Raw genomic sequence first — 26,201 nt, 5'->3', positions numbered from 1 at the left:
CATGTAAAAGAAACATGCATGAACTTAACCCCACATATTATTATTATTATTATTATTGTTGTTATTGTTATTATTTTTATTATTATTATTATTATTATTATTATTATTATTATTATTATTATTACTGGCAGCAACAGAAATTCTACTGCTATAGTATAAAACTGTACTTTTGTTGATCATTACTTGTACCGTCTTTCTTTTTTTTAAGGCGCGGCAGCAGTGGCGCAAAAGCCTCTTTGTGGAGATTGTAGTTCACAAGTGGACCATTCCCTCAGTTCATAATGCTGAAAAGGACTACAATTCCCAGCGTACATTTACTCTGCGGTTGGAGTGAGTTGTTTTCCTGCTCAGACGCGGCTAGTTCAAGTTGCCATAGTACACGGAGATGCAAAATCGCAGTTATTTTCTTTTAACTACAAACTCGCGTGTGACGTAAACAATGCAGTAGTGGAATATATTTTATATGTTGCCGCTGAACATATGTAGGATTTTGCGGTCGTTATGGCATTACATCATTAGCAATTTGGCAAGCTTTAGGTTAGCTAGCTAGCATTTAGTGTTGGCCACTTGTTGCTAATCATGCGCAGCATCATCCCATAGCAACGCAATGAGAGCGTTGAATGGGAAGGCAAAAAAAGTATTTTGGATTTGACTGGTCTCATAATGTCTTAGAAGGGCTTTAAGTCGTTTCGTTGCAAAGCAAAAGCTTCCCAATTTCAATGCGAATGTGATGTGCAATTTTTTAGGCCAACGTTTTCTATACTCAGGTTACTAATTGAAAGATTTGCATGGTCAGTCGTCGTCGAATCTTAATTGCAAAATATGGACACATCCAGCGGGTCAGATTCGAGTGACAGGTTACGTGGGCACAGGCTGCAGGGGCGTGAAGCCCCCCGTAGACATGCACGGGAAAGAGGCCGAGCCAGTGGGCGAGCAGGTGACGGCCGAGCATCTGACATCTCTGAGAAGATCAGCACTCTGTGCAGCACTTTGCAGGTACTCCTATCGTGCCTTTTCACTTTTCTTTTTGATTCTTTTTTTGTTGTTGTTTTGTGGCGCTCAGCCAACAAATCAATTACTGTGCCATTTTGCACTGTTTGTGTTTCTGAGTCAAATTGGGAATGTATTTGCCCCACCCTGATTATCAAGTGCTCATCAAACCGATTTTACGATGATTTTTGGATGATTCGAAACACTGCGCTATGAAAGATGTTTCTAAATCAATTACATTCACATGAATAAATAAAACATCGTTTTGCCACATGAAAGAAAATAATATGGTGGATGTCTCTGTAAGGGAGATTAAAAGTGAGGAGTTGGTGGGATTGCACAATATTGTACAATGTATATTTTAACTACTAATCCTTAATAAACACCTGGCACTTTTGGACGTTATTATACAATCGTTTTAATCTGATTGAACCAGTTTGCTGATAAATTCTGCTCTGACATGTTATAAAATGTCATAACATACATTTCCAAATTGTTGATGCTCTGATACATAATCTCGCCCTAGAAAATGTTAAAAAAATATTGTGTTACTCGTGAGTGAGCAACATTTCACAGTGCAGTTTGTTCTTTGATTGTCTTCAGATTATTATTATAGTCCTTGAAAGTGAGTCAAATAATTACAAGCAGGCAGAGCAAAATGACAGTTGTGACGCACAATTGCATTCATATGGATGCTTTTTTGATGCATGTTGTGAACACTTGACTTTGAACTGTCACGATTCGATTTGTTTTCTCTCTTTGGCAGGATACCAATCGGAACTTGAGCAAGGTGGACCAGATGCTGGGCCAATACAGGGAGCATACCGATGACCAGGCTGAGGCCATGGCTTTGGTGAGACACCTGTTCAATCCATTCGCAGTGTAATGACATTATATTACCCATTGCACAGATGGCTTTTGAATTGCACAAGGTCACGGTCATCTCATTTTTATTTTAGTACGCTCTCGATTATAACCTTCCCTTGAAATCTAATATTGTGCTTCCTGAAATGAAATGAGTACTCAAATGCAAAATGAGTCTGAGCTCAGCCTATTGAGTATTACCTTGCACGGCTTGACTCAGTCATCTCTCAAACCCAGCTTGTTTGTTATTTCAGCATCTGTTTTCTGCTTTCTAGCTTCGAGATAATCTGGAGGAGTCCATCAGTCAGCTGCAGGCGCGGAGACTGAGCAGGCCCAATGGTGCTCACAGCAGCGCTTCCGCCTCCAGCCTGCATTCCAGTGACCTGGATGCTTGCCCCGGATCAGGTACAGAGCCTCGGAATCTAACATATCGGTTTGGATATTACAATGTTTATAATAGATTAAACAGGCAGAGTGATAAAGCAGTTTAAGTGTTAGGCTGAGTTTTCCACCGGGCTTGTCTCTCTTCATTCATTCATTCCAATGTGACCACTGCGTTAGTATTTTACAGCATGTAATTAATGTGCATTTACAGATGGCAAACATTTGAAACCAACTTCCCCGCTAAAAGACTACACGGGAACGCCAGAGCAAAGGAGGAGGAGGAGGTCACACTCTGCAAGCGTTCGCTTCAAGAATAGTAGCTTGTCAGGAGACGACGTAAGGACCACAGAAGTGATATGTGTTTCGTACGTGTCCTTTCACAAAGTGTTCTGAAAGGGAGCAAACATTATCAGCAACAGTGCAATGTATTGGTAATATCTAATTCTTGGATTTTCATTTCACTTTAAATATGATTGGAATTGGGGCTGAGCATTATGACTGAAAAGTGTTTATATTTTTATATATATATATATATATATATATATATATATATATATATATATATATATATATATATATATATATATATATACATTCATTCATTCATTCATTCAATTTTTTTTTCTATTGAAAATTGTATTTGAAGGCATTTTATATTAATATTGTTCCTGTGTCTATCACGATCTATTGATATTGAATTTCTGCCCAGCCCTAATTGGAATGTAACTAAGGCAGCTTATTGTTGTCATGTTTTATTTTTTTATATCTTTTCATGTTCAGGCATCATTCTGCTTTTTGTACTTGCTGGTGTCTCCTAGTACAATATTTATGATGACCATTACAGATTCACACTTTGCACCAGTCCTTGAGGGATCTGCGCTGTGGCCAACAGAGGCTGTCAGTGGACCTGGAGCAAGAAATTGTCAGGAGAAATAGGTAATATTCGGTGTACTATACTGTATGTAAACGTTAGAACACGTTTGGAATTGAGGAGGGACAACCATTTAGTCGCAAGTTGTCGATGATCGGTTTTATGGTGTATGTCGAGTAATCCAGGAAGTAGTCACTGAAGCCTGTGATGAATGAATAAATCGAAATAAGTTAATATGTCACTTTTCCTGCACTCGGCTTCTTTTCTGAAAGGGATTTAAATCCGATTGTGTACCAAAACGATTTGCTGTGTTTGAGATCTGGTCATGGTAGAATTTTGCCTCAGTGATAATGAGCAAAGTGAATATGTTCTCAAAAATAATTAAACACAGTCATTTTGAAAGTGCTTTCGTATTTATTCTCTTCGCACGCACAGCACGGATGGACGCTTTTGGCTATCACTTGTTATTTCTTTCTGACGAGCAGGTGTCTCTAGTTTGCAATCTTTCCATATACATCCTGCTGGAAAGCTTTACTGTACGTTTAATGTTGTGTGAACTGTTTCAGTGGCCACACATGAAATACACAAAAAATACAAATCTACTCACACTTCATTTTGTATACTTCAATCAATTGATCAAGAAAAGAACCGGGGCCATGCTTTGATACAGTTTGAAAAGTACATTATTTAGCTTATTGAGAGAAAAAGAGAGAAAAATATGAACTTGAATTATCACGCAGTACAGTTTTACACCACAATAATAGAGATGTTGAAAAAAATGTATTTTTTGACTGTATTTTTTGACTTCACCGGTGGTGTAGAATGGTGTCATCTTTTTTTATTTTTTTTTAGCAGGTACACATTGGGTGTCATCAGATTTTGCAGATGTACCTTCTGAAATGATATGGGCATAAAAGTTTTCATCCGCTCCGAAAAAAAGCTTTTGAAACTTTGTCACTCATTTTCAAGATTTAATGAGATGAGGCACCTAGATGGAAAAGATAATGGTGTTCTGGAGGGCTGTTAAAGGCCACGTTGAAGAGTCAGAAAGCCAATTTGTCACTCAACATAATTAAGAAGTTTGACAAACCTATTAAAAACACTCCTCTCCACGTGCTGTTGACTGGGTCAAATTGAGAATGTCTTTTGCCGGTAGAAGGCTGTGTAATTGTTTTTGGTAGTGTCATATAGTGTTATCCATTTTTGACTTTGCGAATAAGTATTTGTCTTTTCTTGACAGGGCTGATGTTGACACCAGGCTTGCAATAGAGAGCCTCTCTGATCACGTGGCCCCTATACAGCGACAGGACTCTGTAAGTGTGTGTTCCTCCTTCAGATTGATCAACTTTCAGGTGGTGGTCACTGATAACGTTGAGGTTGATGTTAGAATCAGGATGCTTCTACCATAAGACAAATGAATTATTTACATGTATTCTCAACTTCAACTTTAGAATATCAGCAAGTTAATTACTGCATACACAGGCGCTGCTTTATGATACCATTCAAACACATTACTGCAATTTTCTCAATGCTGTGCAGTTCGTCCCGAAGTCAGATTTTACAATTTATACTTGAACCCCTTTCAGTGATTGGTACTTGCCTTCATGCAACTGCTGACTTGTGGAAAAACATGAAATAAAATTAGGCTGCCATTCCGTGTGCTTTTATGCACATCCTAAACATTTTCTATACTGTATAAAAAAAATATATATCAAAAACTTTCTGGTGAGGAGAGCCAAGTTGTCTTCATGTTATATGCTGCAGTTTTGTAGTAGACCACAAGGGGGCACTGTGTTGCTTTATGATTTTATTTCTTAACACTGCTCACCTGGGGATGAGCTCCCATTTCTACGTATGAAGCAGCTCCCGATTAAATTGACATCCCTCGCCACCATACTGTCCTAATGGGAACGCGGCACACCCAAGGGTGATGAGGAATAATATTTCCCCCCTCAAAACTGAGAGTAAATAAACACATAAGGAAATGAAGAGGAAACTAATCTATTTCGTAACAAAAGTTAAGGAGGAGAGGGGAAGCACAGGGCGCGTTCATTCCCCACCGATGGGCCCTCCGTGGTGTGAATCAAATAGATGAGTCACTCGGGTAGATGTTAATGCTCGCAGCCGACAATTCATCACCATAGCCTGCTTATATTGAGTGGGATGTGAAGCCCCGTGCAAATCTACCATGATGCCACTGTCTCCTTTGAAAGAAATGGATGATGTCATACTAAAGCACCTGTCATGTCGCATTATTATCGCCGCACAACACCTGTTTCTGACCCGTGAGTTTGTTTTGTAGACTTTTGATCGACACAAAGTCGGTGTCGGTGAGAAAGAGGACACCATGACGTCCAGGCTGCTGAACGCCGAAAAGGAGAAGTCCAAGGTGAGCACACACCTGAATGTATTCCCCCCGCTTGAAGCATATGCGATTTGGTAGGCGTTCAATTTTTTCTGACAACATCATCGAATAACATCCACACGCTCTCCTCAGATGGGGCAGGAGCTGGAGCGAGTTCAGAGACTGCTCGATCAGTCGGAGGACAGCAGAGAGTCACTGGTTCAACAGGTTTGTATTTATTTGATCTGGATGAGCTGTAGTCTGCGCGAGTGCGAATGCACACAGGGAAGCCCAAACAGTTTCATATCGCAATGTTTGTGCCATGTGTGGGTGATGCTACACAGGTGGAGAATATGCGGGGTGAGCTGCAGAGGACCAGGAAGGAGAAGAGAGAGCTTCAGAGAGTCTGGCTTCAGCCTAGTCAGCCCATTCATGACAACTTTAGAGGCGGGGAGGAGGGACGATTACGAGGTACGCAGTGTAGGTGATGATAATGAAATGATGGCGATGTCAGGAGTGGGAATTGGAAGTTTGCCTTCTTTTATTGCTAAATTAATTCATTGATGCATCTTTAATGAATGGGAAAACAAGAAGTGGAAAGGTAGGCAGGTATGTAGAGAGATACTACATCCCGTGAGGAAAAAGTCGAAATATGGAGAATAGTTTGAGCAAAAGAGAGAACATTTCGTTTTCGTAGTTATAGACAGTTCTGCAAAAAACAAAAAAAAAAACAGTGCTTTGATAACATCATACTGATTTGTGGTAGCCTTGGTATTGTACAACTACTGACTTGTTTGAAGTCAAACCATGTTAGCAATGTATAATTAGTTGCAAGAATGAATTGGAAAATTAGAAAACAACATCAGTTTGGTTTTAGGGAGCTTCGATGGCTTAAGAACTACAACACTCTTCTGGTTTAAAAACAAAGCAGAAAATAGTGACATTATACCAGAGTAATTTCCAGTGTCTCTCTTTTCTGTATCGGATGGATGTAGATGGTTCGGACATGGAAAAAGAGTTGGCGGAACTGCGAGCTCAACTGCTCAGGGCATCGGCCAGCAGTGAGATTGAGGAGCTGAAGAATGCTGTGGACCGCAAGGAGAGAGAGCGCATCCAGCTGAGTATCCAGTTGGAGGTTTGTGCGTCGTGTCGCTTTAAAAAAAAACAAAACAAAAAAAAAAAACAATCTTGTGTCTGATGAGTAGCACAATGCCCATATTGTGTTTTGGATTCATCAAAAGTTTCCAAAGTTGCATCTATGCTGTGCTACCTTGACGAAAAAATCTTATTTCATGCAAAGTGGAAAAATAATTATACAGCATAAATCCCAGGTGTGTGTCACCAATAAAATGGTTAGTAGGAAAATGAACTTTTAGTATTTTAGCATTTTTTTTTTCTCTCACCGAAGTTTGTTTAATGAGGAGGGAAAAAAAAGTCATGCTTCCTGAATTGCATGGAAGGTGTTAAAAGGAGAGTTGGCTGGATCATCTAGCGCTCCACTTAACGTAGATCAATCTATGATTCATATTTGCAGTACATAAATAAATGGATAAATAAATAAAGAGGCATAACATGAAGTTAAATGGAAGTGCCGTGACTGGATTTATTCCCAGCGAACTTGTTCTATGACTAATCCGCCTGTGACTAACTGCTTGCTCTACTTGGTTTACTTTAAATATGTCAAATTTTGCAATTTAGACATCAAAACTTCAAAGTGGCTCCCAGGTTGTCGTTGGAGATATAAAATAATCCAATGGGAACTATTTGCGCGCTATGTTTCAAACTCGTTCAAAGGGTAATCCAATTTTAAGTCGCTCATTCTGAGCTTTCTATGACCTGTGTTTGCGTCGCTTTTCTTCTGGAATTTTTGTCGCTTTTCAACGTACTTCTTCGGGTTCCTTTATCCTTTGTTTCTGTCCACTAGGGCTTATCTGCAGACTTGGCGCGGCGGGAGCAACACCAAGTGCGGATGCTTGAACAACTGAGGGATATACAGGTGTTTCTCGCTGTCATCACTTAATACCGCAAACAGTCATTTTTTGTTTGATTAGCCTCATGAATTGCTTTAATGCTGCTTATTTCATTTTCAGCAAACGTTTCATTTTGAAGTAGCGACCTTTTAAATGTTTCATTCTGGACTGCGGTGGCAAAAGTTTGACTCGGTGAAAACACTCATTTTATGTAACGGATGCACAAACGGAATAAAGAAAAGAAAGAAAAAAAAACATCAGCCAGCTCGCCTTTCCTTTCAGAGCCGAGGGCAGACAGAGAGGACTGAGACCGAGGCGTTACTCCAGGAGAGCGCAAGGAGCAGAGAAGAACTGAGGGCCAAGGCCCAAAAGGCCATTCGCCAATGGAGGGCAAAGTGCAATCGACTGCAGAAGGAGCTGGAGGAGGCCCGGGCGCACATTCAGCTGCACGCTGACGAGGCAGCGAAGGTCAGTCAAGGGCAGCCATTTGTTAAACGACAGTAAAAGTACTTACTCTCTTATGTTCTGTGAGTCCGTGTAAAAAATTGAGGTTGCTCTCCCCACGCTAGAGAAACTCACATTCATTGTAAATGCGTCTTACTTACACACGGACATGCGGACGTTTGTGAATCACACGTTCCGTTTTGATGCTTTGATTTAGCGCGGCTATACAACAACAAAATACTCACTTATCACTTCAAAGGAAGTTGGGCAGCTCAAAAACCAGAGTGAATTCAATATTCCCAAGTGGTTTTGTTGTCGTAAGTAGCAGACAGTAATGTGCTTTTGACCTGTCTGTATGCCCAGAGTACAAAGTGACCTCTTTTGATTGTGTAATTGAATTGGTAGCCTCGTCACGTCCCAGCCCAACTTGGTTACTTGAAAAATCTCATTTTGGAACTGAGACGTCGATATACAATTACACAGCAAATAGGTAAACGTGTTCACGGTTTAAAAAGATAAGATTTAAAAAAAAAAAAATGGAGAACTCTACCCAAGTTTTTTTGTTGTTGTTGCCATTATTAGCATCGTTAGCGTTCATCAACATCCTTCCAAGAGGTGAGAAACGAAGCGGATACGTCACACCTAGCCTAGCTGGTTCTGTGGTTGGACATTCAAACAAGCAATGTCTTTTTTTTCCGAGCACATGAATAAACTAAGACCCTCCCATTTGCATAAAACTATTGTAGCTGAATTATTAATGCGTTTTTATTTGGTCCAGTTTCTTCATGATGGTCTTTCACAGTTAGAAATTTGCTGTGAAACAAGCACAAAAGGGGAACGGCTGTAAACTATTTGAAACAATATCATCAATAATAGATGATGAAAAAAAATGGTGTGTAGCTTTCTATTCAAATTGGCTAGTCAACTGAAACAAAAGAGAGCGTTTATAACTTTGCGAATGAATTTGAATTGATTACGCATGTTTACAATTTGTGTTTGGAAAGAACCCCCCCCCCAAAAAAAAAAAAAGATGGAGTTTCAACTCGCGTTGGTCACACAGAGGCAGATGTAACATACCAAGTTGCTTGGACTACGGAGCACAACTAAACTCTCAAATGTAGTTAATGTCCTGATTGTGCATTTTGGCGTGCAGTGTGAAAACGGGCGAGAGAATCCCACCTGGCATATTTGATGTGATGTGAATTAATGATGAATTCATTTCCACAGCGTTATTGAATAAAGATGGCTCATTAAGTGCTGAATTGAATGATTAGTTTCTGAGCTACAGCATAGTCCTTAAAAAAGTCCAGCCGAAGCCCCAGAGTTTTCCGAGACAATCTGCCTCACGCAGAAGTGACAACCGTTCCTTATGGCATTGCCGCGTGCGAGCGCTTTTCTGTCAATACAAGAACTGCCGCCGCATGGTTCCCTCCCGCTGTTTCCCCGTCACTCTTCTTCCTGCCCTCGTGAAATGTTGTCAGAGCTGTGCTTTGTTCTCCATTTCCCTCCCCATCGTCTTCTGTAATTTCTTTTTTTTTTTTTCTCCCCCCCCCCCCCCCCCTTCTTTCAACCCTTCTTGCCCCCACTCTTTCTGTTCCTCTCCGCAGGTAGCCAACGAAAAGGAGGGCTCCCGCACCCAGCTGAAGGCGCTGAGCCAGCAGGCTGAGGCTGCCCGCAGAGAGCTGGCTGAAAGCCGACAACGTTTGGCCCTGCGCGAAGAGGAGCTGCACCGCAAGGACGTGGCGCTCTCTGAGAGCTGCCAGCGCCAACTGGATCGAGAGCAGGAAATACAGGAGGTGAGGGGCGGGGTTGAACATCCCTCAATACTGTCAGAACAACCAAATAAATATGTCATTTAAAAGGGGAGTCGGCCCCCAAATTTTCTTGGCAAGAATATGTTCGATGCAGGCCGAAACGCGGCATTCTGATTGTTGAGTTAGGCTGCAAAATCCACCCGTTTTTAGCCATCTCGGAAGGCGGCCATTTTTGTCACTTCTGTCGACTGAAAATGACATCACTGTTGCTCGGGTAACGACCAATCACGACTCACCTGTTTTCTGAAGCTGAGCTAGGATTGGTTGTTACCTGAGCCCTGAGCAACTGTGATGTCATTTTTCAGTTGACAGAAGTGACAAAATGGCCGCCCTCAGAAAACGGATGTATTTTGCTGCTTGAAACAGAAGTCAACCCAAACACGTTTCTTTCAAGAGTGTGTTCTATGAATGCCTACTAATTGAAACGCGGCATTCTGATTAATATTGTTTGTGGAATAATAGTTCATTACCTATTTTTAGCCATTTGTGGGGGCGGCCATTTCGTCACTTGCTGCTGGCTGAAAATGACATCACAATTGCTGTTACCTGAGCAACTGTGATGTCATTTTCAGTGGACAGAAGTGACAAAATGGCCGCCCCCTGAGATGGCTAAAAACAGGTGGATTATCTCATATTCCACAAAGACATTATGAATCAAAATGCCGCGTTTCAACAAGTTGGCCCACATAGAACATATTCTTCATTCATTCATTTAACGAGCACTTCTAATCACAGACGAAGGAGTCGTCCGCTGCCCTCCAGATGGAAGTTCGGCGTCAGTCGGAGAACCTGGCGAGACTGAGGGAAGAGAATCGGAGGCTCGTAGAACAAGCTGACACGCAAACCTGTCTCATTCGGGGACACCAGCATAAGCAGGCTGAGCTCCAGGTCACGCTGAATCAAATGACCTCGGCTCACGCCCAGCTCGCGCACCGCTTGACGGAGGCGGAAGCTTCCAAGAAGGAGCTTCAGAAGGTCACGGCGGAATTGCAGGCCAAGCTGGCTGTGGCTCAGGAAGAGCCGGCCGACACGCTGAGGAAACGGCTGCAGCTCGAGAGAGAGGTTCATCGGAAGGAGCTGGACAACCTGAAGGCCGCGATGGAAGAAGGCGGGACCGAGCGCGAGGAAATGCAAGACATGCTCCGACTCTGCCGCCGGCAGCGTGATGAAATCCAGTCACGTCTAGATGATGCTCAGGTAAATTCGTCGCCTCCGTCGTCGAGCGCGCGGCCCAACCGCAGATGTCGAGTATTGTCTCAATCATGCGGCCGCGTAAAAAGTTGTTTCTTCATCGGTTTGGGTACCGCCCTGCGAGGGCGAGTGGGCGGATCCCGATGATAGCTGGGATCTGAATGCCGTTCGTAAATCATCACGATCGTTTCAAGGCTCCAGGCGTGAATATATGGTCGGTAATCACCTGACCCTTGGAGCCTCGTTAAAGCAGTGCGGTGTAGAATGGGGAATGCCTCCAGCAAGAAGGAGGATATAGAGGGATGATTCGTTCATTGTTTTTAAAGCAGAAGTCAACCCAAACATTTTTTATTTTTTTTTCAAGAATATGTTCGGTGCAGGTCTACTAGGCATTCTGATTAGTATGGGTTTTGTGGAATAGGAGTTTAAGCAGCAAAATCTAGCCATCTCTGGGGGCGGCCATTTTGTCACTTCTGTCCGCTGAGAATGACATCACAGTTGCCCAGGTAACCACCAATCATGGTTCAGCGTCAGAAAACAGCCGAGCTGTGATTGGTCGCCGCCTGAGCAATTGTGACGTTCATCTTCAGTCGACAGAAGCGACAAAATGGCCGACCCCTCAGATGGCTAAAAACGGGCGGATTTTGCGATATTCCATAAACGCGATATTAATCAGCATGTCCTGTTTCAACTCGTGGTTCTGGATGGAACATATTCTTGAAAAAAAATACGTTTGGGTTGACTTCCCCTGTTTCAGGATACGGATTGGTGATGATTCGTTCATTGTTTTTTAAGGCGCGCGCTCCTCCCTGCTATGGGTGAATTTAGCATTAGCTATCCTCATTAGCATTATGTGACGTAGCTCGTTGTAATGGTGTCATTTAAGTTCAGCGAATACAAGGGCATGTTCTAGAATTGATCAAGTTGTAGCCCAAGGGTGCTGTGCGTGTCCCTAAGAAGCCCACCCAATATTCAAAGAGCATTGCTAGAAGCGTATATTCCGCTTTAGCTGCAGTCAACTTTGAAGGGGGGGGGGGGGGGGCTTAAAATAGCTGTTTTTCCTTGTCCTTGTCCTCTCTTGGTTTCCCCTCCACTGTATCATCCCTTCCTCTCATAATCCCTTCCCTTGTCACCTCCCTCCAGCTTAAATTTTTCATTTTCCTTCTGTTTCCTATTTTTCCTCAGCGTGTCACTCAGTTCATCCCGAGTTCTCACTCAGTGTTAATTCCACTCTAATTAGTACTTGACGCATTTTTTATTTATTTTATTTTTTTCTCGTAACGCAGTCCTTTTATGTAGAAATCCGTCCGAGCGCGATACCATCTAGGCATGTGTGCACAAATAGGGGAAAATAGTTCTGCGGCCGCAAACTCAAGGCACTTTGGAGCTGCCAGGGTTCACGTGTAAATTCGATGATGTCCAGTCCTGCTTTTATGTATCGTCGTAAACACACCTGCTCTCCACTAGGCAGGCGCGGTGTCGGAGAAGAAGTTGTGCGAGGGGCTGCGCGTCAAGTTGGACAGGATGAAGGATGAGTGTGATAAGCTGGCCGCACAGCTCAACTCAAAAGAGGATGCACATGCACTCCTGTACAGAAAATACCAGCTACTTAAACTGGAACTGGATGAAGTAAGTGCAGTCTTTTTTCAAATGGAATAGTGGAAAATAAATAAATAAATAAAGCCATGCCGTGATTTATTTATTTATTTATTTTTTTGAATTGTTGTAGCACAGCCATGCATTCAAAGCAACATCATGTGACCATTCGAATCCTGAGAAGTTTTGAAAGGTTAACCGATTATCGGCGCATGACGAATATCGGTATCGGCCCTTTTTAAAAATCTGATGTTAACTTCAAGGAACTATTTCTTTCAATTTTCAGTCAACTTTTTATTAGATTCTATTGACCCTGGGAACATTCTGCACCTTTTGGTTTTGTTTGAAAATAAAATAAAGATAAGTGAAATTTTAACATTTTGAAATTTTGGACAACTTTATCGACTGGAGAAAACTATAGAGAGCTATTTTTCAAGTTTTCATTGAACATTTAATTCAAGACATGCTGATGACGCTGGGAGCTCCCTGAATTTTACACGATGTATGTTGTCCAAAATGTATATTGATTAAAAAAATTAAAAAAACATTATGGAAATCAGAAAAAATGTTCAATAAACATACGCTGAAAGAGTATTTGTTTTCACATTTTGAGGCCCAAATTTCCCTTTTTACTGAAAACGAATATCGGCTCCAAATATCGGTTATCTGCTAATAATCGGTATCGCTCTTGAAAAAACCTGTATCGGTCTATCTCTAGGCCGCCACATAAAATCGTAGTTGTTCTACAACAACAGATGGAGTCTTCACTCTCCTCTCTGACAGTCCCCTTTCAGTCGGAGGATATCTCTTCAGGGTATCCATGTATTGAGTCTAAATCGGCTGAAAGAAGAAAAAAAAAAAAAAAAAAGAAATGAGAGTGTTATTCATGTAACGTTGCTCGTTTATCACGAAGAGACAGAATGATGACCTAGAGTCCCCCCGGCAACACTGTTCAGTTAGTTCCCGTGTCCGTGACGTATCGATTGACTGTGTCCTGGAAAAGACCGTGAAACTATTGATAAAGCAGACCAAAGATGGTTAACCGGGTCTGTTTGTGGAGGAGGAAAGCAAATGACACTTAAATGCTTGAGGTCGCCTGTTTTGTCAATGTATTTGATTGTATTTTATTTTTCTTTTTTTCAATCTTTGTTACAAAAAGTTCAATCATTTCAGTTGTCTGCCATCCTCCGCAAAATGTGACTACAGTAAAAGTGTCATTGTTCCCATATCCTCCGTGAGGTGAGGTCGGATGGAGGGGGGCGTGCAGCGGTGTCAGATTTGGTGAAACTGGAAGAGGAGGTGGCACGGATGGAAGCGGAGCATGTGGCCCTGCTTTCCTCCATCGGTGACGAACTCGATGAAGCTCTCCAAGGCCTGCCAAGGGGCGGTGAAGACGACCTCCAGGTACTCCAGGGGATCAAAAGTGTGTGGGGGGGAACTGCCATATGTTCAGTACTTTATTCAAGACTTGAATAGCTGTGAGCAGCCAAAATGTGTACAAATGTGTTTTTATAGATAAATTTAGCTGTTGCGAATTTTAATCGAGGAGCGTTTTGTTGTTCAAAAATTACGGTATGTGGTTATGCTACTGGCAAGATCAAGCAAGTAATCTCCAAGGCCGGCTGGGCGTCCGCCCTGCCGCGGCGCATCGCCTGCCTGGCAGAGTTTAATATCCATTTTACACAGTGTAATTTGTAGGGACGTAACGATTAATCGAAAATCGATTCAAAATCGTTTGGAACCGAATAATCGATTCGATCTCAGCACTCACGAGCGCTCTTCAGGAACACCTAACAAAAGACATAATATATCTAGGTCATTAGAATATACTAATTTAGGGTGCTAAAAAATGATGTGTTTGAATTTTTTTCCATTCCAGACGCGCAGCACATTTTGAATGTGCAGATCAAATTATGCGCTGGCGCCAAACATCATTGCGTTTGTGGATGGCTGCAGCACAGAGACAAGCATGGCAGCGATTTCTTTAAAAAATCGAATCGAAAATCGGGAACTGAAAATCGAATCGGGGCTTGAGTGAATCGTTAGATCCCTAATAATTTGCAGTCGACGAATAAACGCGTTGTTACACGTTTACCTTCAAACATCTTGCTGATGTGCATCCTGCCCAAGAAAGCACAATATTTTTCAGGCTGGTATAAGCGGTATCGGTGTCGTAGTATTGGAGCATTTTTAGAACCGAGTTATCTGTGTGGGTGCAATCCTAATCTCCGCGCGTGCGAAACGAAATACGTGAACCGCAAACAGACTATTTAGATAAGCAGCTTGGGATTCAACAACTCTCAGTATGCTTCTAAGAAAAAGTCTGCATTGGGTGCACATCATCCCCACCAACAACACTTTCAACTCCCGGCCGACTTTCGATTTTTTTTTTTTTTTTTTTAAACGTTTTTTTTTTTTTCCTACAGCAGAGCTTCCTTTGATCACAAAAAAAACATTTGTATCCTCACTCACAGTCACTCTGTGCGCCAAGTGCTCGTGGACCCCCCTCAGAAGGGGAACTCCGCACCGCTACACTCCACAGATGCACTTTGAACTTGTGTGGCAATCGCTTGCTTGGGAGATCTGTTTGGCTTGGACCTGCTTTGAAACGACAGCTTGAAAAAGTTGCCTGATGTGTTCTTGCCACGTTCGAACTTTCTGTAAATGTGTATTCACGTGCAAAAATTGTGTGTGTATTGCACATTTTAGCCATCGGATTTGTACAAAAGGCCCACACCGATATTCATCAAAATGCCGAATATCGGCGACGATAATCGGTCCATCCCCGCTTTCGAATTGCATTTTTGTGTTGCATGCGTGCGGGAAAGCTCACAGTTTCCTTCCTTCGTTTTAACAGGCAAAGAAGAAAGATGGATTAGTAAAAGACACCTCCCTTTGGCTAGCAGAGACCAAGGTAGGGTTATTGCATGCAAGACATTTTTGGAGCAAATTAAATGATGCAACATAAGATTAAGAGTGCACCGCATACATGATTTGCAGTCAATTAAAAGTGTTGTCATGTTTATCTTAAAGTGTCTCCACATTCCTCCTATCCCCCCCAGGAGGTATCTTATACATAAGGCTGCTGAAGCGGTATCGGTGTTGTAGTATTGTCACATTTTTATGCTTGTATTTAAAAGTATAATATGTGATTATAAATATTTAAATCACGTAAATATTACATTTCATTTATGATTGTTGTATTACAGCAAACACAATCTCGTTCTCTCCGGGGATGTTCCGTGCTGCCATTTTTAATAATCCAAGGTTTCCCAAGGTTTTTTTTTTTTTTTTTTTTCTTGGTGCATTTTTCGATTCTAACTAACCAGTCCAAGATCCGCCGGCTGCGTGAGGAGGTGCGCGAGCATGACACAAGAGAACAGCGCCTGAGGATGCAGCACAAGCACACCAGAGACGAGCTGAAGGCGCTCAGGGAGACTCGGGGAACGGACCGAGACGCTCTCTTGCAGCGCCTGGACGAGCAAGAAAAGCTGCTCCTCTCCATCCGCGCTGAAAAAAAAGGTACACAATCGCATCACTGATGTTGCATGTCATGTCACGGGACTGTTTCAGGACCTCATTTCTTAATCCGTAGAGAAACTGGCCTCTTTCCGGTATGTACTCCCACCAAAGTGAAAAGCAAAGCAGGCAGTCGTTACGAGAGATGTAACGATTCATCGAAAATCGATGAAAAATTGATTCCAACAGATTAATCGAATAATCGAAGTCGGACATCTCAACACTCGCGAGGCGTGTACGGCAACACCGCACAAAAAAGATAAATAGGTCATTAGAACATACTAATTCAAAGTGCTAAAAAAAAAACAAAAAAACGATGTCTTTCGATTTTTTTTTTCCATTCCTGATGCAGAGCACATATTGAATGTGTGGATCAAATTACGCGCTTGCGCCAAACATCATTGCGTTTGTGGACGGCAAGCATGGTAGCGGTTAAAAAAAATTAAAAAAAAATCGAATCGAAAATCGGCAACTGAAAATCGAAACGGGGCTTGACTGAATCATTACATCTCTAGTCGTTCCTAAAGGACAAAGAAATAAAGGAACACAAACTCCACATATAAGGACTTTTATCGGTTTCTGATAAACATCAGCAGATTAAAAAAAAAAAAAATTAATCGAATCTAGCCGCGGTGGGATAAAAAAAAAATCATGACAAGTAATTTGACCCCATTTATTAGCTTCTGCTTGACTCTGCGATCCTTTTAAATGATTTTCTCGGGCTGTGTTCCCTTCCTGTCCGATCCGATCTGTTCGTTTCCTCTTCTTCACCCCGGCGCAAAGTCTCCTCAGCATACCGCACGCTTCATCTCGTCACACTCTTCCCTCACCTTTCATCCGGTAACCATGCGACGTCTCCGTCACCAAGGCGAAAGATCCGTTTCGTCGACATCCGTGTGGCTGGAACCGATCAGCCGTTTCTCCAAAAAGTAGCCTCCATCTCTTTCATCGGAAATGGAATTACTGATGTTCTTGTTATCACGCTAGCGTTAAAAACGATCTTCTCAACAAATTCCGGCAGTCAACAAGGTGACGTTCCAATTACCAGCGCTGAGCATGAACAACCTTTGCCGAAGTAGAACCATACGCTCGTCCATCAAATTGTAACGTGAGCGATGTTTTCATTCAAGCCACTTAATTGCTCACCCTCTGGCGACTGGCCGGCAGCGGAACTATCCCTCATACTTATTTATTATTAATACATTTTCTCGGTTTGGTTTGAGGAACATTTTTTGACCCCGATGAAAAGGTACTCAAAGACCTTTTGCAGAATTAAAACAAGAGCTGAGTAGGCTATTTGATTTTTGAATTTGAGCAAATAAACGGTTAACAATGACGTTTTGTATGCGCATTTGCCTCTCTCTCACTCGGTGTGCGCGTCTGATCAATCTCGTTTTGCAAATCATGGAGCGAAGCAAAATGCGGCCGCGTGAAACACAATCGGTTGCCAAATAAATGTATTCGATGCCAATGGAATATGATCGGCGGTGAAACTTACTTTCAAACTCTTGCGTTTTTCCATTTAGGGCCGATGGAGGGGAATCGCACGAAGGATGAAGAAATGAGAAGCCTTCAGGTCGGCGTGCGTTGTTCTTTACATTTTGTCGGATCAGAATCGCGGGCGGGAAAATAGGAAGGAATTGAACGTTCCGTTGAGCCTTCGTTCCCACCGACCGCAACGGTGTTGTCCCACAAACGCGTTCGGTCCGACCGCAGCTAGTCGGACTACATTTCCCAGGAGTCCAAGTTGTTCGAGGCCCGGCATGACGAAAACATGGACGCCCGTGGTGTTAATCGTTTAGTAATCATTAACCGTCTCCCAAAATCTTGTATTACTTTAGGGATGGGCCGATTAGCGGCGCCGATATTTGGAGTTTTGACAAATATCGGCATCTGCCCTTTTCAAAAATCTGATAGCCGATAATAAATCAGTTTGTGTTGAAATCAAAACAAACATATGTGAAAGTTTGGCATTTTGACATTTTTGAGAACTTCACTTGCCGTAGAAAAAGACGTTGACCTATAGTTTAAGTTTTCATTTCACTTTTTAAGACGTGCTGGCAACCCCCCGGGTGCTCCCTGAACTTTTTGTTCGATTTTTATAACAAAGATGTATATTGTCAAAAATGTATCGTAATCATGGAAAAAAAATAAAAACATAATGCAAATCTGTAAAATTGTTCAATAAACATTTACTTATGGACGTTTCAAAAACGGACGTTTCAAAAACGGACGTTTTTTTTTGGGGGGTTGTTTTTTTAAGATTTTGACACCGATATTTTCCTCTCTACCGAAAATAAATATCGTCTCCAAATATCGTTTATCGGCCTCCATGACGACCAATAATCCATATCGACCCCGAAAAAAAGCATATCGGTCCATCTGTAGCGTACTTAATAAATTGTCCGGCTCCTGTCAATTTCCCATCGTCTTATTTACATGTGCGTTTCGGAGGTTCAACAAAGTAAAACAGCAGGCACCTTCTGTGCACAACCCTGACCGTGACCCCAAACTGGTGCACAGTAAAGGAACCCTGGTTAGAAAGCGCCAATGCATGCAAAGCAGATTTGGGGGGGGGGGGGGGAGCAGGTGGCAGTTAAGAATCAGAGCGTCGTTACCGAGGGGAGCTTGATGAGAAGTCAGGAAAATGGGCCTTTGTGTGTTTGGAATAAGAAGCCGTTTGTCTGCCAAAACCTTCAAATCCCAAAGATTTTTTTTCACCCTCGTTTCTCATTATGTCGACTCTTCTCTCATCTGTCATCACACACACACACACACACACACACTTACACGTAATCCACTTTCACCGTTAGAGCAAATTACCTGGCCTTAATGTGTCCCTCCACAGCTGTGTTTTCTGTCCCCCCACCCGCCCCCCCCCCCCCCCCCCCCGCCCCCCGTGTGAGTTTTTGCCCATGGCAGTTTTGTGATCATCTGCCATCCTTTGTCTTTGCAGGATCGCGTTTTGGATCTAGAGATGGTAAGGTCTCATTGTTAGCCGATACCAAAAAAAAAAAAAAAAAAAAAAAAAAATCCTCTTCCCTGCGTTTGTTGAATGCGACTTTCTATTTTTGGTTGTGTGATGTACGATTACTGCGAAAAAAAGAACAAACACAGAAAAGCGGTAGAAAAGCCCTTTTGAAGAGATGTATGATTTCTCTAAATAATGCGAATGCACGAAGATGTGACGATATTCCGGAATACATTTCCTAGGGGTGTAACGATTCACTCAAACCCCGATTAAATTCGATTGTCAATTTTCTGTTCCCGATTTTCGATGTGATTCCATTTTTTTTTTTTTAAATGGCTACCGCGTTTGTCTCTGTGCGCTAGTGTGGTGCTGCAGCCGGCCACAAACGTGATGATGTTTGGCGTAAGCGCATCATTTCATCAACGCATTCAAAATGTGGGATGCATCTGGAATAGAAAAAATTGAAAGACATTCTTTTTTTTTTTAGCTAAATTAGTATATTCTAATGATCTAGGTATGTTATGTATTTTTCTAGGTGTTGCTGTATAGGGCTTGTGAGTACTGAGATGTCCGAGTTCGATTTGAATCGATTAATCGGTTTGAAGTGATTTTTAATGGGTTTTCGATTAATCGTTACATCCCCAACATTTGCCAACATGCGAGAGGAAATCTATGCGGCCATCTATTCAGCTGTTTTAACTCTGAAATGACCGAGTAGGAATTGAACACTCAAGCTTGTTTTTTTTTTTTTGTTTTTTTTTTTTGGAAACTCTCACTTGCTCCTCCAGTCTCCCGTTCATTAGCCAGCGACTGCCGACCACCATCAAGTTCAATCGTTTCTGCAACAGTAGCATGCATCGACCCACTTTCTCCTCTGCCTGGACGGGCGACGCCCTTTTTGGCCAGATGCCTCTATATGACTAGGCGGCCATTAAAAAGAAGTAGAATGTGCCACTGTTTACCACAATTCGCTTTTATTTTGGCCGACGGTAGAAGGCGCTCAGGCATGCCGTTTTCCTGACCATTTACAACAGCCGAATACAAAAGGTTCAATAGGCCCTATTTGAATAAGCGGCGGCATCATTCGATTCGACGGCGACCCAAAAAGTCAGTGCGGTGAGTGAGCATGTGGGTGCAGGAGATAATGCATCGGGAAAAGGTTCCATTCCGGTTTGCCATGAAAGGAACAAAGATGGCGGCAACTGCGCACCGTTGTTACCGGACAGCTTCTTCCATCGTCTGCACAAATACAAAAACGCTGTCACGTGATCCCGAGCCGTTGTTATCGGCGGAGATCCGATGCTGCAGGCGTGCAGCTGTGGCATGTAATCATCGCTTTGGAGGAGCCTTCCACTGGGGATGACGCCTCGTTTCACGTACCCTCTTTGTGGAATTATTTTCTTTACTCTGAGCAGGACTGGAAACAGTATTTAAAGAGGACCCCCAAATATTCTTTACAGTAGTGTTCGATGCCGCCTCACTAGTTTAAACTTGATATTACAGGGGTGTAACGATTCAGCGAAAATCGATTGAAAATCGATTTATACTGATTAACTCATTCAGTACCAGGCATTTTCATTTCATTTTTGAAAAAAAAAAAAAAAAAAAGTTCCTGGGATTGAATGACTGGACTGTGAAAAGACATATAAATAAGTCTTTGTGGTTGAATGAGTTAAAATATGCATCGATGCAAAAAAAAAAATTCATCGATTAATCGATTAAAGTCAAGACGCACCAAGTGTTGCGTTTATGAACCCGGACATCTCAGCACTCACAAGCCCTATACAGCAAGACCTAACAAAGGACATAAAATAATTAGGTCTTTATATACACAATTTAGAGTCTTAAAAAATGATGTCTTTAAATGTTATTCCGTTCCAGATGGATACAACATTTTGAATGTGTAGATCAAATTATGAGCTTTTGCCAAACATCTTTGCATATTGCGTTTGTGGATGGCTGCAGCACCACACTTGCGCACAGATACAAGCATGGTAGCGATTAAAAAAAAAAACAACAAAAAAAAAACGAATCGAATCAATAATCGGGAACTGAAAATCGAATCTTTACATCCCTACTGATTAATATTGTTTTTATGGAATTTTTGTCACCAGCTGTCGACTCAGGGCTCACGTAACAACCAATCACGACTCAGCTTCAGAAAACAGGTGAGCCGTGATCGGTTGTTACCCGAGCAACTGTGATGTCATTTTCAATCGACAGCAAGGGACAAAAATGGCCCCCCCCCGTGATGGATAAAAACGGGTGAATTTTTAGTTCTTTACTCATATTCCACAATATTAATCAGACCGCACATACAACATATTATTGTAAATACAATTTGGGGGTTGACTTTTAACAAACATGTGTTTACCATTACATGAATGTCTGCTTTTTCATTGGTCCGCAGAACTCAAGAGCAGCGACGGACTACTTGAAGTTATTTCCAGAGAAACAGTATCTGACGGACAACTTCAAAGACTTGGAGGCAGGGTTGCTAATTGATTGAGACAAGACTTGATTGAATATTAGACGACGACATGTCCCCCTTCCTTCACCAGGAGTCGCGCCGGCAGAAGGAAGTGGTCGAGCAATGCTACACCAAACACAAAGAAATCGTCTGGGACCTGCAGCGCCAGCTTGACGAGTCCAAACGGAAAATCCACGAGTGCAGGGTACGGCGCGCGCGCGGTAGAGTCACGGGAAACTTTTTAACTCGTTCACTGCCAGACATTTTCAGACCCTCTTTTACCTTAACGTTTATAAAAATTTGACAAAAAAATAAATAAATCCTGCAATTGAATGGCGGCACTGTGAAAAGACTCGTAAATTCGCCAATGGCAGTGAATGAGTGAATTGGTTGAGATATTTCAAAATCACGATGCGCTAGCCCACTTTAGCAGCAGTCATCTGACAAAAACAAGTTGACTTTGAAAGCCACTTTTGAGTCTGGCCTAATCGGAAACGCGCATTAATGGATGCTTCCACATGCTTTCAAGGGGGTGTCTGTCGTCTGTGTGGGACGCTGCGCTTTTCCGATTGCCAGGAGAGCCGCGCAAACAAGTGATCGTTGGCTTTTGAGTGCTGATGGCATTTAAAAAAGCTCGTCTGCGGCTCTGCCAGGTCGCTCTCGCGAATTGGACTCCTCTGCTGCATTAGGGGGCTTTTGCGTTGGTACAATTTGTCGCGCACAGCCAGGGTTTGTCCGAGGGAAGCGCAAGAATGGTCATCAAAACGATTCCTTATCGACGACTGTTTAAAAAAAAAAAAAAAAAAAAAAGCCTACTAGCCTGCCCTAATGTCATTGACATGCTTTGTTGTTACAGCATTTGTTCTGTATTTCTGAACTTAACGAAAAGTTGTCTAGAAAGTCTGAGATGCTTGTGGTGTCTCATCCTGTCTTTCAGGAGGAGAAGTTAGACGCCACCTCCAGGAGTATGAGGCTAGCTGTTCTGGCTTCCTCCATTACGAGCCCCAACGCATTCTTCGGCAGCTCTGTGGGATCAGAGACACTGTGTGCGTTTTGATGTTCTTATCATTAGCAAACACAAATTCCTACTCATTAACTTTTTTGTTGACAAAAAAAGGAAGTCAACCGCAACATTTTCTTTACAAGAATACGTTCTATGCAGGGCCATGAGTCGAAACTTGGCATTCTGATTCATGACGCGTTTGTGGAATGTGAGAAATCCACCCGTTTTTAGCTAGCTCAGGGGGCGGCCATTTTGTCACTTCTGTCGACTGAAGATGACATCACAGTTGCCCAGGGCTCAGAAAACAACCAATCATGGTTCAGCTTTAGTAAACAGGTGAGCCGCGATTGCTCGTTACCTGAGCAGTTGTAACAACAACCTTTCATCAAGATGAATTGACTAAGGTGCTTATTTAAATTAATGACCTTGTCGCTGTAATCCCAGAAAAAGTATGAGAAATTTCAAGTTCAAATCAAATTCAACACGGGTTCACAGGATGTTGTTTTTAGTGCTCTCAATTTTTTACCACTAAACTTCATCAAACTCTCCAGTAGAGCTGTGCAATTAATCGAAATTCAATTACGATTACAAAATTGGCATAATCGTAAAAAACAAATATTAATATTCATTTATAGCCAACACACTGTTTGTTTACACAAGGAAATCCTACTCAAATGTATTCATTTGCACCTTTATTTAAAATGTTATAACAAATTTTATACGTTTTGTTTAGTCCAAAAGGAACTATCTTACATTTGTTTGTCTTAATATTTTTTTTATGTTTAAATTAAATAGTTCTTGTCTCGTACCAAAAAAAAAAAAGATAATTTGAGTAATGGTGATTTCTATTATTACCACAATAATCACGATTTGTATTTTTTTTTTTTCATAATCGAGCAGCCCTACTTTCCGGCATTACAATTCCATATCAAAGACATGACAATATTGATTTTTATGATCATATGTGACATATGGTTGCTGGCATAACCAAGGCCAAAGATCAAATCAATACATATTGTATCAGACATCTACTGGACTTTCAGGAATTGCCGTAAAGGAAAGGATGTTATCCGATTCAAAATCGATACGTATTATTTGTCAGAGAACATTTAGCATGAGGATTATTGTTTACAGACTAAAATAGTGGTTCAAGTAGTCGATCACAAATTTAGGTTAACGTAGTCGTGAAATCCCAATAACAGTCAGTATTTGCACCAGAAACAATTCTAAGGCAGAGATCTCAAACAAATGGAAAACGGTAGGTTCTTGTGCCGTGTGACCACATATTCCTCCGCCGTTGCGCAAGCTAGCTCATTGTGCAGCGTTCAAAACCGAAGATCCCCTGTTGTAAAATCACTCATGGAAAGGATTTGCTCTTTCCCCGCAGCTCCACACAAACGCCTGACCACTTCCGACTTGGATGACTCCGCAGTCCAAATGGCCAAATTCCTCACAGATCCTTGACAGCTCAACTACAAGTGAACTTTTTTTTTTTTTTTTTTTTTTGTGCATTTGCACACCAAACCGGTGCTCAACCACAAAGAACAACTCAACTGCAGCAGTTGTCTCAGCACTAATCCTCCCGACTACCTCCATCTATGTAACGATTCGCTCAAGCCCCGATTTGATTTTCAGTTCCCGATTTTTTTATTCGATACGTTACTTTTGTTGTTTTTTTTAAATCAGTACCATGCTTGTCTCTATGCACTAGTGTTGTGCTGCAGCCATCCACAAACGCAATGATGTTTGGCGCAAGCGCATAATTTGATCCACACGTTCAAAATGTGGTATGCAAATGGAATGGAAAAAAAAAATCGAAATATATTTTTTTTTTAGCAATTAGTATTTTCTAATGACCTGGGTATGTTACGTATTTTGTTAGGTGTTGCTGTATAGGGCTTGTGAGTGCTACGGTGTCAGAGTTCGATACACATTGATTATTCGATTAATCGGTTGAATTGATTTTTAATCTTTTTTTTTTTTCGATTAATCGTTACATCCCTTCCCCCCAACACACAACCGCTGATGGTGCCATCCCCCAAATGTGTGACTTTGAGACTGCAACCGAGAGGGAAGGCTGATTCAGTGTACAAATCTGAATTGAATGTATTTGCTGAGTTATTTATGCCAGTACAAAGAGTATATCATACATAATGTATGCCAATGTGTTTGGAGGTGCAACGGCACAACAAACACGATTGAAGAGCTCACCAGTGCCTTTTGCATTTCTTGAAACAATGTGTCATCATGACAGTATTTTGTTTGTGTCTTGTATATTTGTAAAAGAAACACTGAAGTCTATTTTTTTAATGTACTGTGAACAAGCACACCCGCTTCAAATAAATCCTGATGGGGCCTAATGTTTGTTTTTAAGGAACCCCCGGTGCTGATTCATTTCAGTGTTTGTTTTCAAAGGGTTGCTTTTTCAGCAAGAGACTGCAGCTTCTCCCGCCGAGAGATATCTATTCATACTTTTTCTTAAAATATTTCATTGACTAAATCAAACAAGCGAGAACTACCTTCTTGTAGAGCCCACTGTGTAAATATTCCTCGATGTAATCGCTTTTGAGCTGCACGCTCTTTTCGACTTGCAGCAAACGGGAAGATGGCATGCTGCCTAGTAGAGTAGCAACAAAGTATTTCAAAAGCGTTACAGAAAAGCCTCAAATCACTTGGGAAAATGTGACAATCAGAATGTATATGTAGTGGATGTAAAAAGTCTACACACCCCTTTTATATGCCAAGTTTTTGTGATGAGACCGACAAACCATCATAACTTTTCCCATGATTATAGCACATCACCGATAAATCAGCATCGGTCAGTGTAATCGATGTATCCGATGTTTTCGCTTAATTCTATTTTCCAGCCACCATTATCGTTCCCCTAAATCTCACATCACAGCTGAGCCATCACTTCACAATCACTCCATCAAGCATGCGTGACAACTTCCTCCTTTGAAACCAAGCTTTCACTTAACGTGGATGGATAGTGCACTCCAACCTAGCCCAAAAAGAAATTATTTTTAGCTGTCTGATAAGAAGGACCTGTGAGGTTGGCTAATGTGTTTTCCAAACAGATTATGTTTACGTTGATATTGGCACTTTCCTGAATAAATCACATTTGGCGGGCTTAGCATTCATTTCCATTCAGAGACGGCCCAGGATCCCTAATGTGCTTCTTCATACTGTAACTGCACGCCGAACAAGGCGCCTGCTTATCTGCGCTGTGTTAGGTAGCAAAACACATTTAAACACACAGATCCATCCTGCTGCTCCCAGCGGACTCGTTTCCCCACCTACGCGGTGCCCCGTCATTTGTTTAGCTCGTCAGGTGACAGATGATAATGAAAACGTTCACAGCTTTGCTTTGGCTCACTCTTTGTTTTAACACGGAGGGGGCGGGGGGGGGAGAAATTGCTTATTAGTGAAAAGAAAACGAAACAGAAAATGCTTAGTCATGCGGAGGAGAAAAAAAATGCAGTTGAATAGTTTTCACTTCACCCGTCTGAATGTAAATAATACTATTCTGCAATTAGCGGGTTTGAATTTATGTAAGTAAATGTGTGGTTCGAAATTTCTTAAACTGTATTTTCTCCAAACTGTTTGACTTAATTTTCACTGTTGGCGCAAACGCAGGTCAATACCCCGTGGCATTATGGGAAAAAAAATCTCAATCTCTCTCTCTCTCCCTTGCTGCGCAAGAGAAATCAGTTTATGAGCTGCTCAGAGAAGTTACAAATCGTTTGGACAGTAACGTAAGGCCTTGACGT

The 26,201-nt window shown here is 41.8% G+C and overlaps 1 protein-coding gene across 1 annotated transcript; it reads left to right on the top strand.

Annotated features, from left to right (window-relative positions):
• The first annotated feature begins 340 nt into the window (after nt 1–340).
• On the top strand, nt 341–24,808 carry cep128 (centrosomal protein 128). The gene is made up of 24 exons (XM_086019717.1): nt 341–996; nt 1,757–1,843; nt 2,130–2,259; nt 2,450–2,574; nt 3,083–3,174; nt 4,350–4,422; nt 5,412–5,498; nt 5,607–5,681; nt 5,798–5,924; nt 6,449–6,588; nt 7,378–7,449; nt 7,706–7,891; nt 9,475–9,663; nt 10,417–10,878; nt 12,340–12,501; nt 13,708–13,872; nt 15,326–15,382; nt 15,798–15,990; nt 17,514–17,563; nt 18,944–18,967; nt 21,369–21,446; nt 21,520–21,633; nt 22,366–22,474; nt 23,819–24,808. Exons 1-24 carry the CDS (start codon nt 823–825, stop codon nt 23,893–23,895), a joined length of 3,048 nt encoding a protein of 1,015 aa, XP_085875843.1. The 5' UTR covers nt 341–822; the 3' UTR covers nt 23,896–24,808.
• The last annotated feature ends 1,393 nt before the right edge of the window (nt 24,809–26,201 follow it).

Source organism: Filicampus tigris, chromosome 20 (genome assembly GCF_054856515.1).
Source record: "Filicampus tigris isolate MCC_2025a chromosome 20, RoL_Ftig_1.0, whole genome shotgun sequence".
Classification (NCBI taxonomy): Eukaryota; Metazoa; Chordata; class Actinopteri; order Syngnathiformes; family Syngnathidae; genus Filicampus; species Filicampus tigris.
Note: the sequence above shows the minus strand (reverse complement) of the source record. Positions and strands in the feature narration are given on the sequence as shown.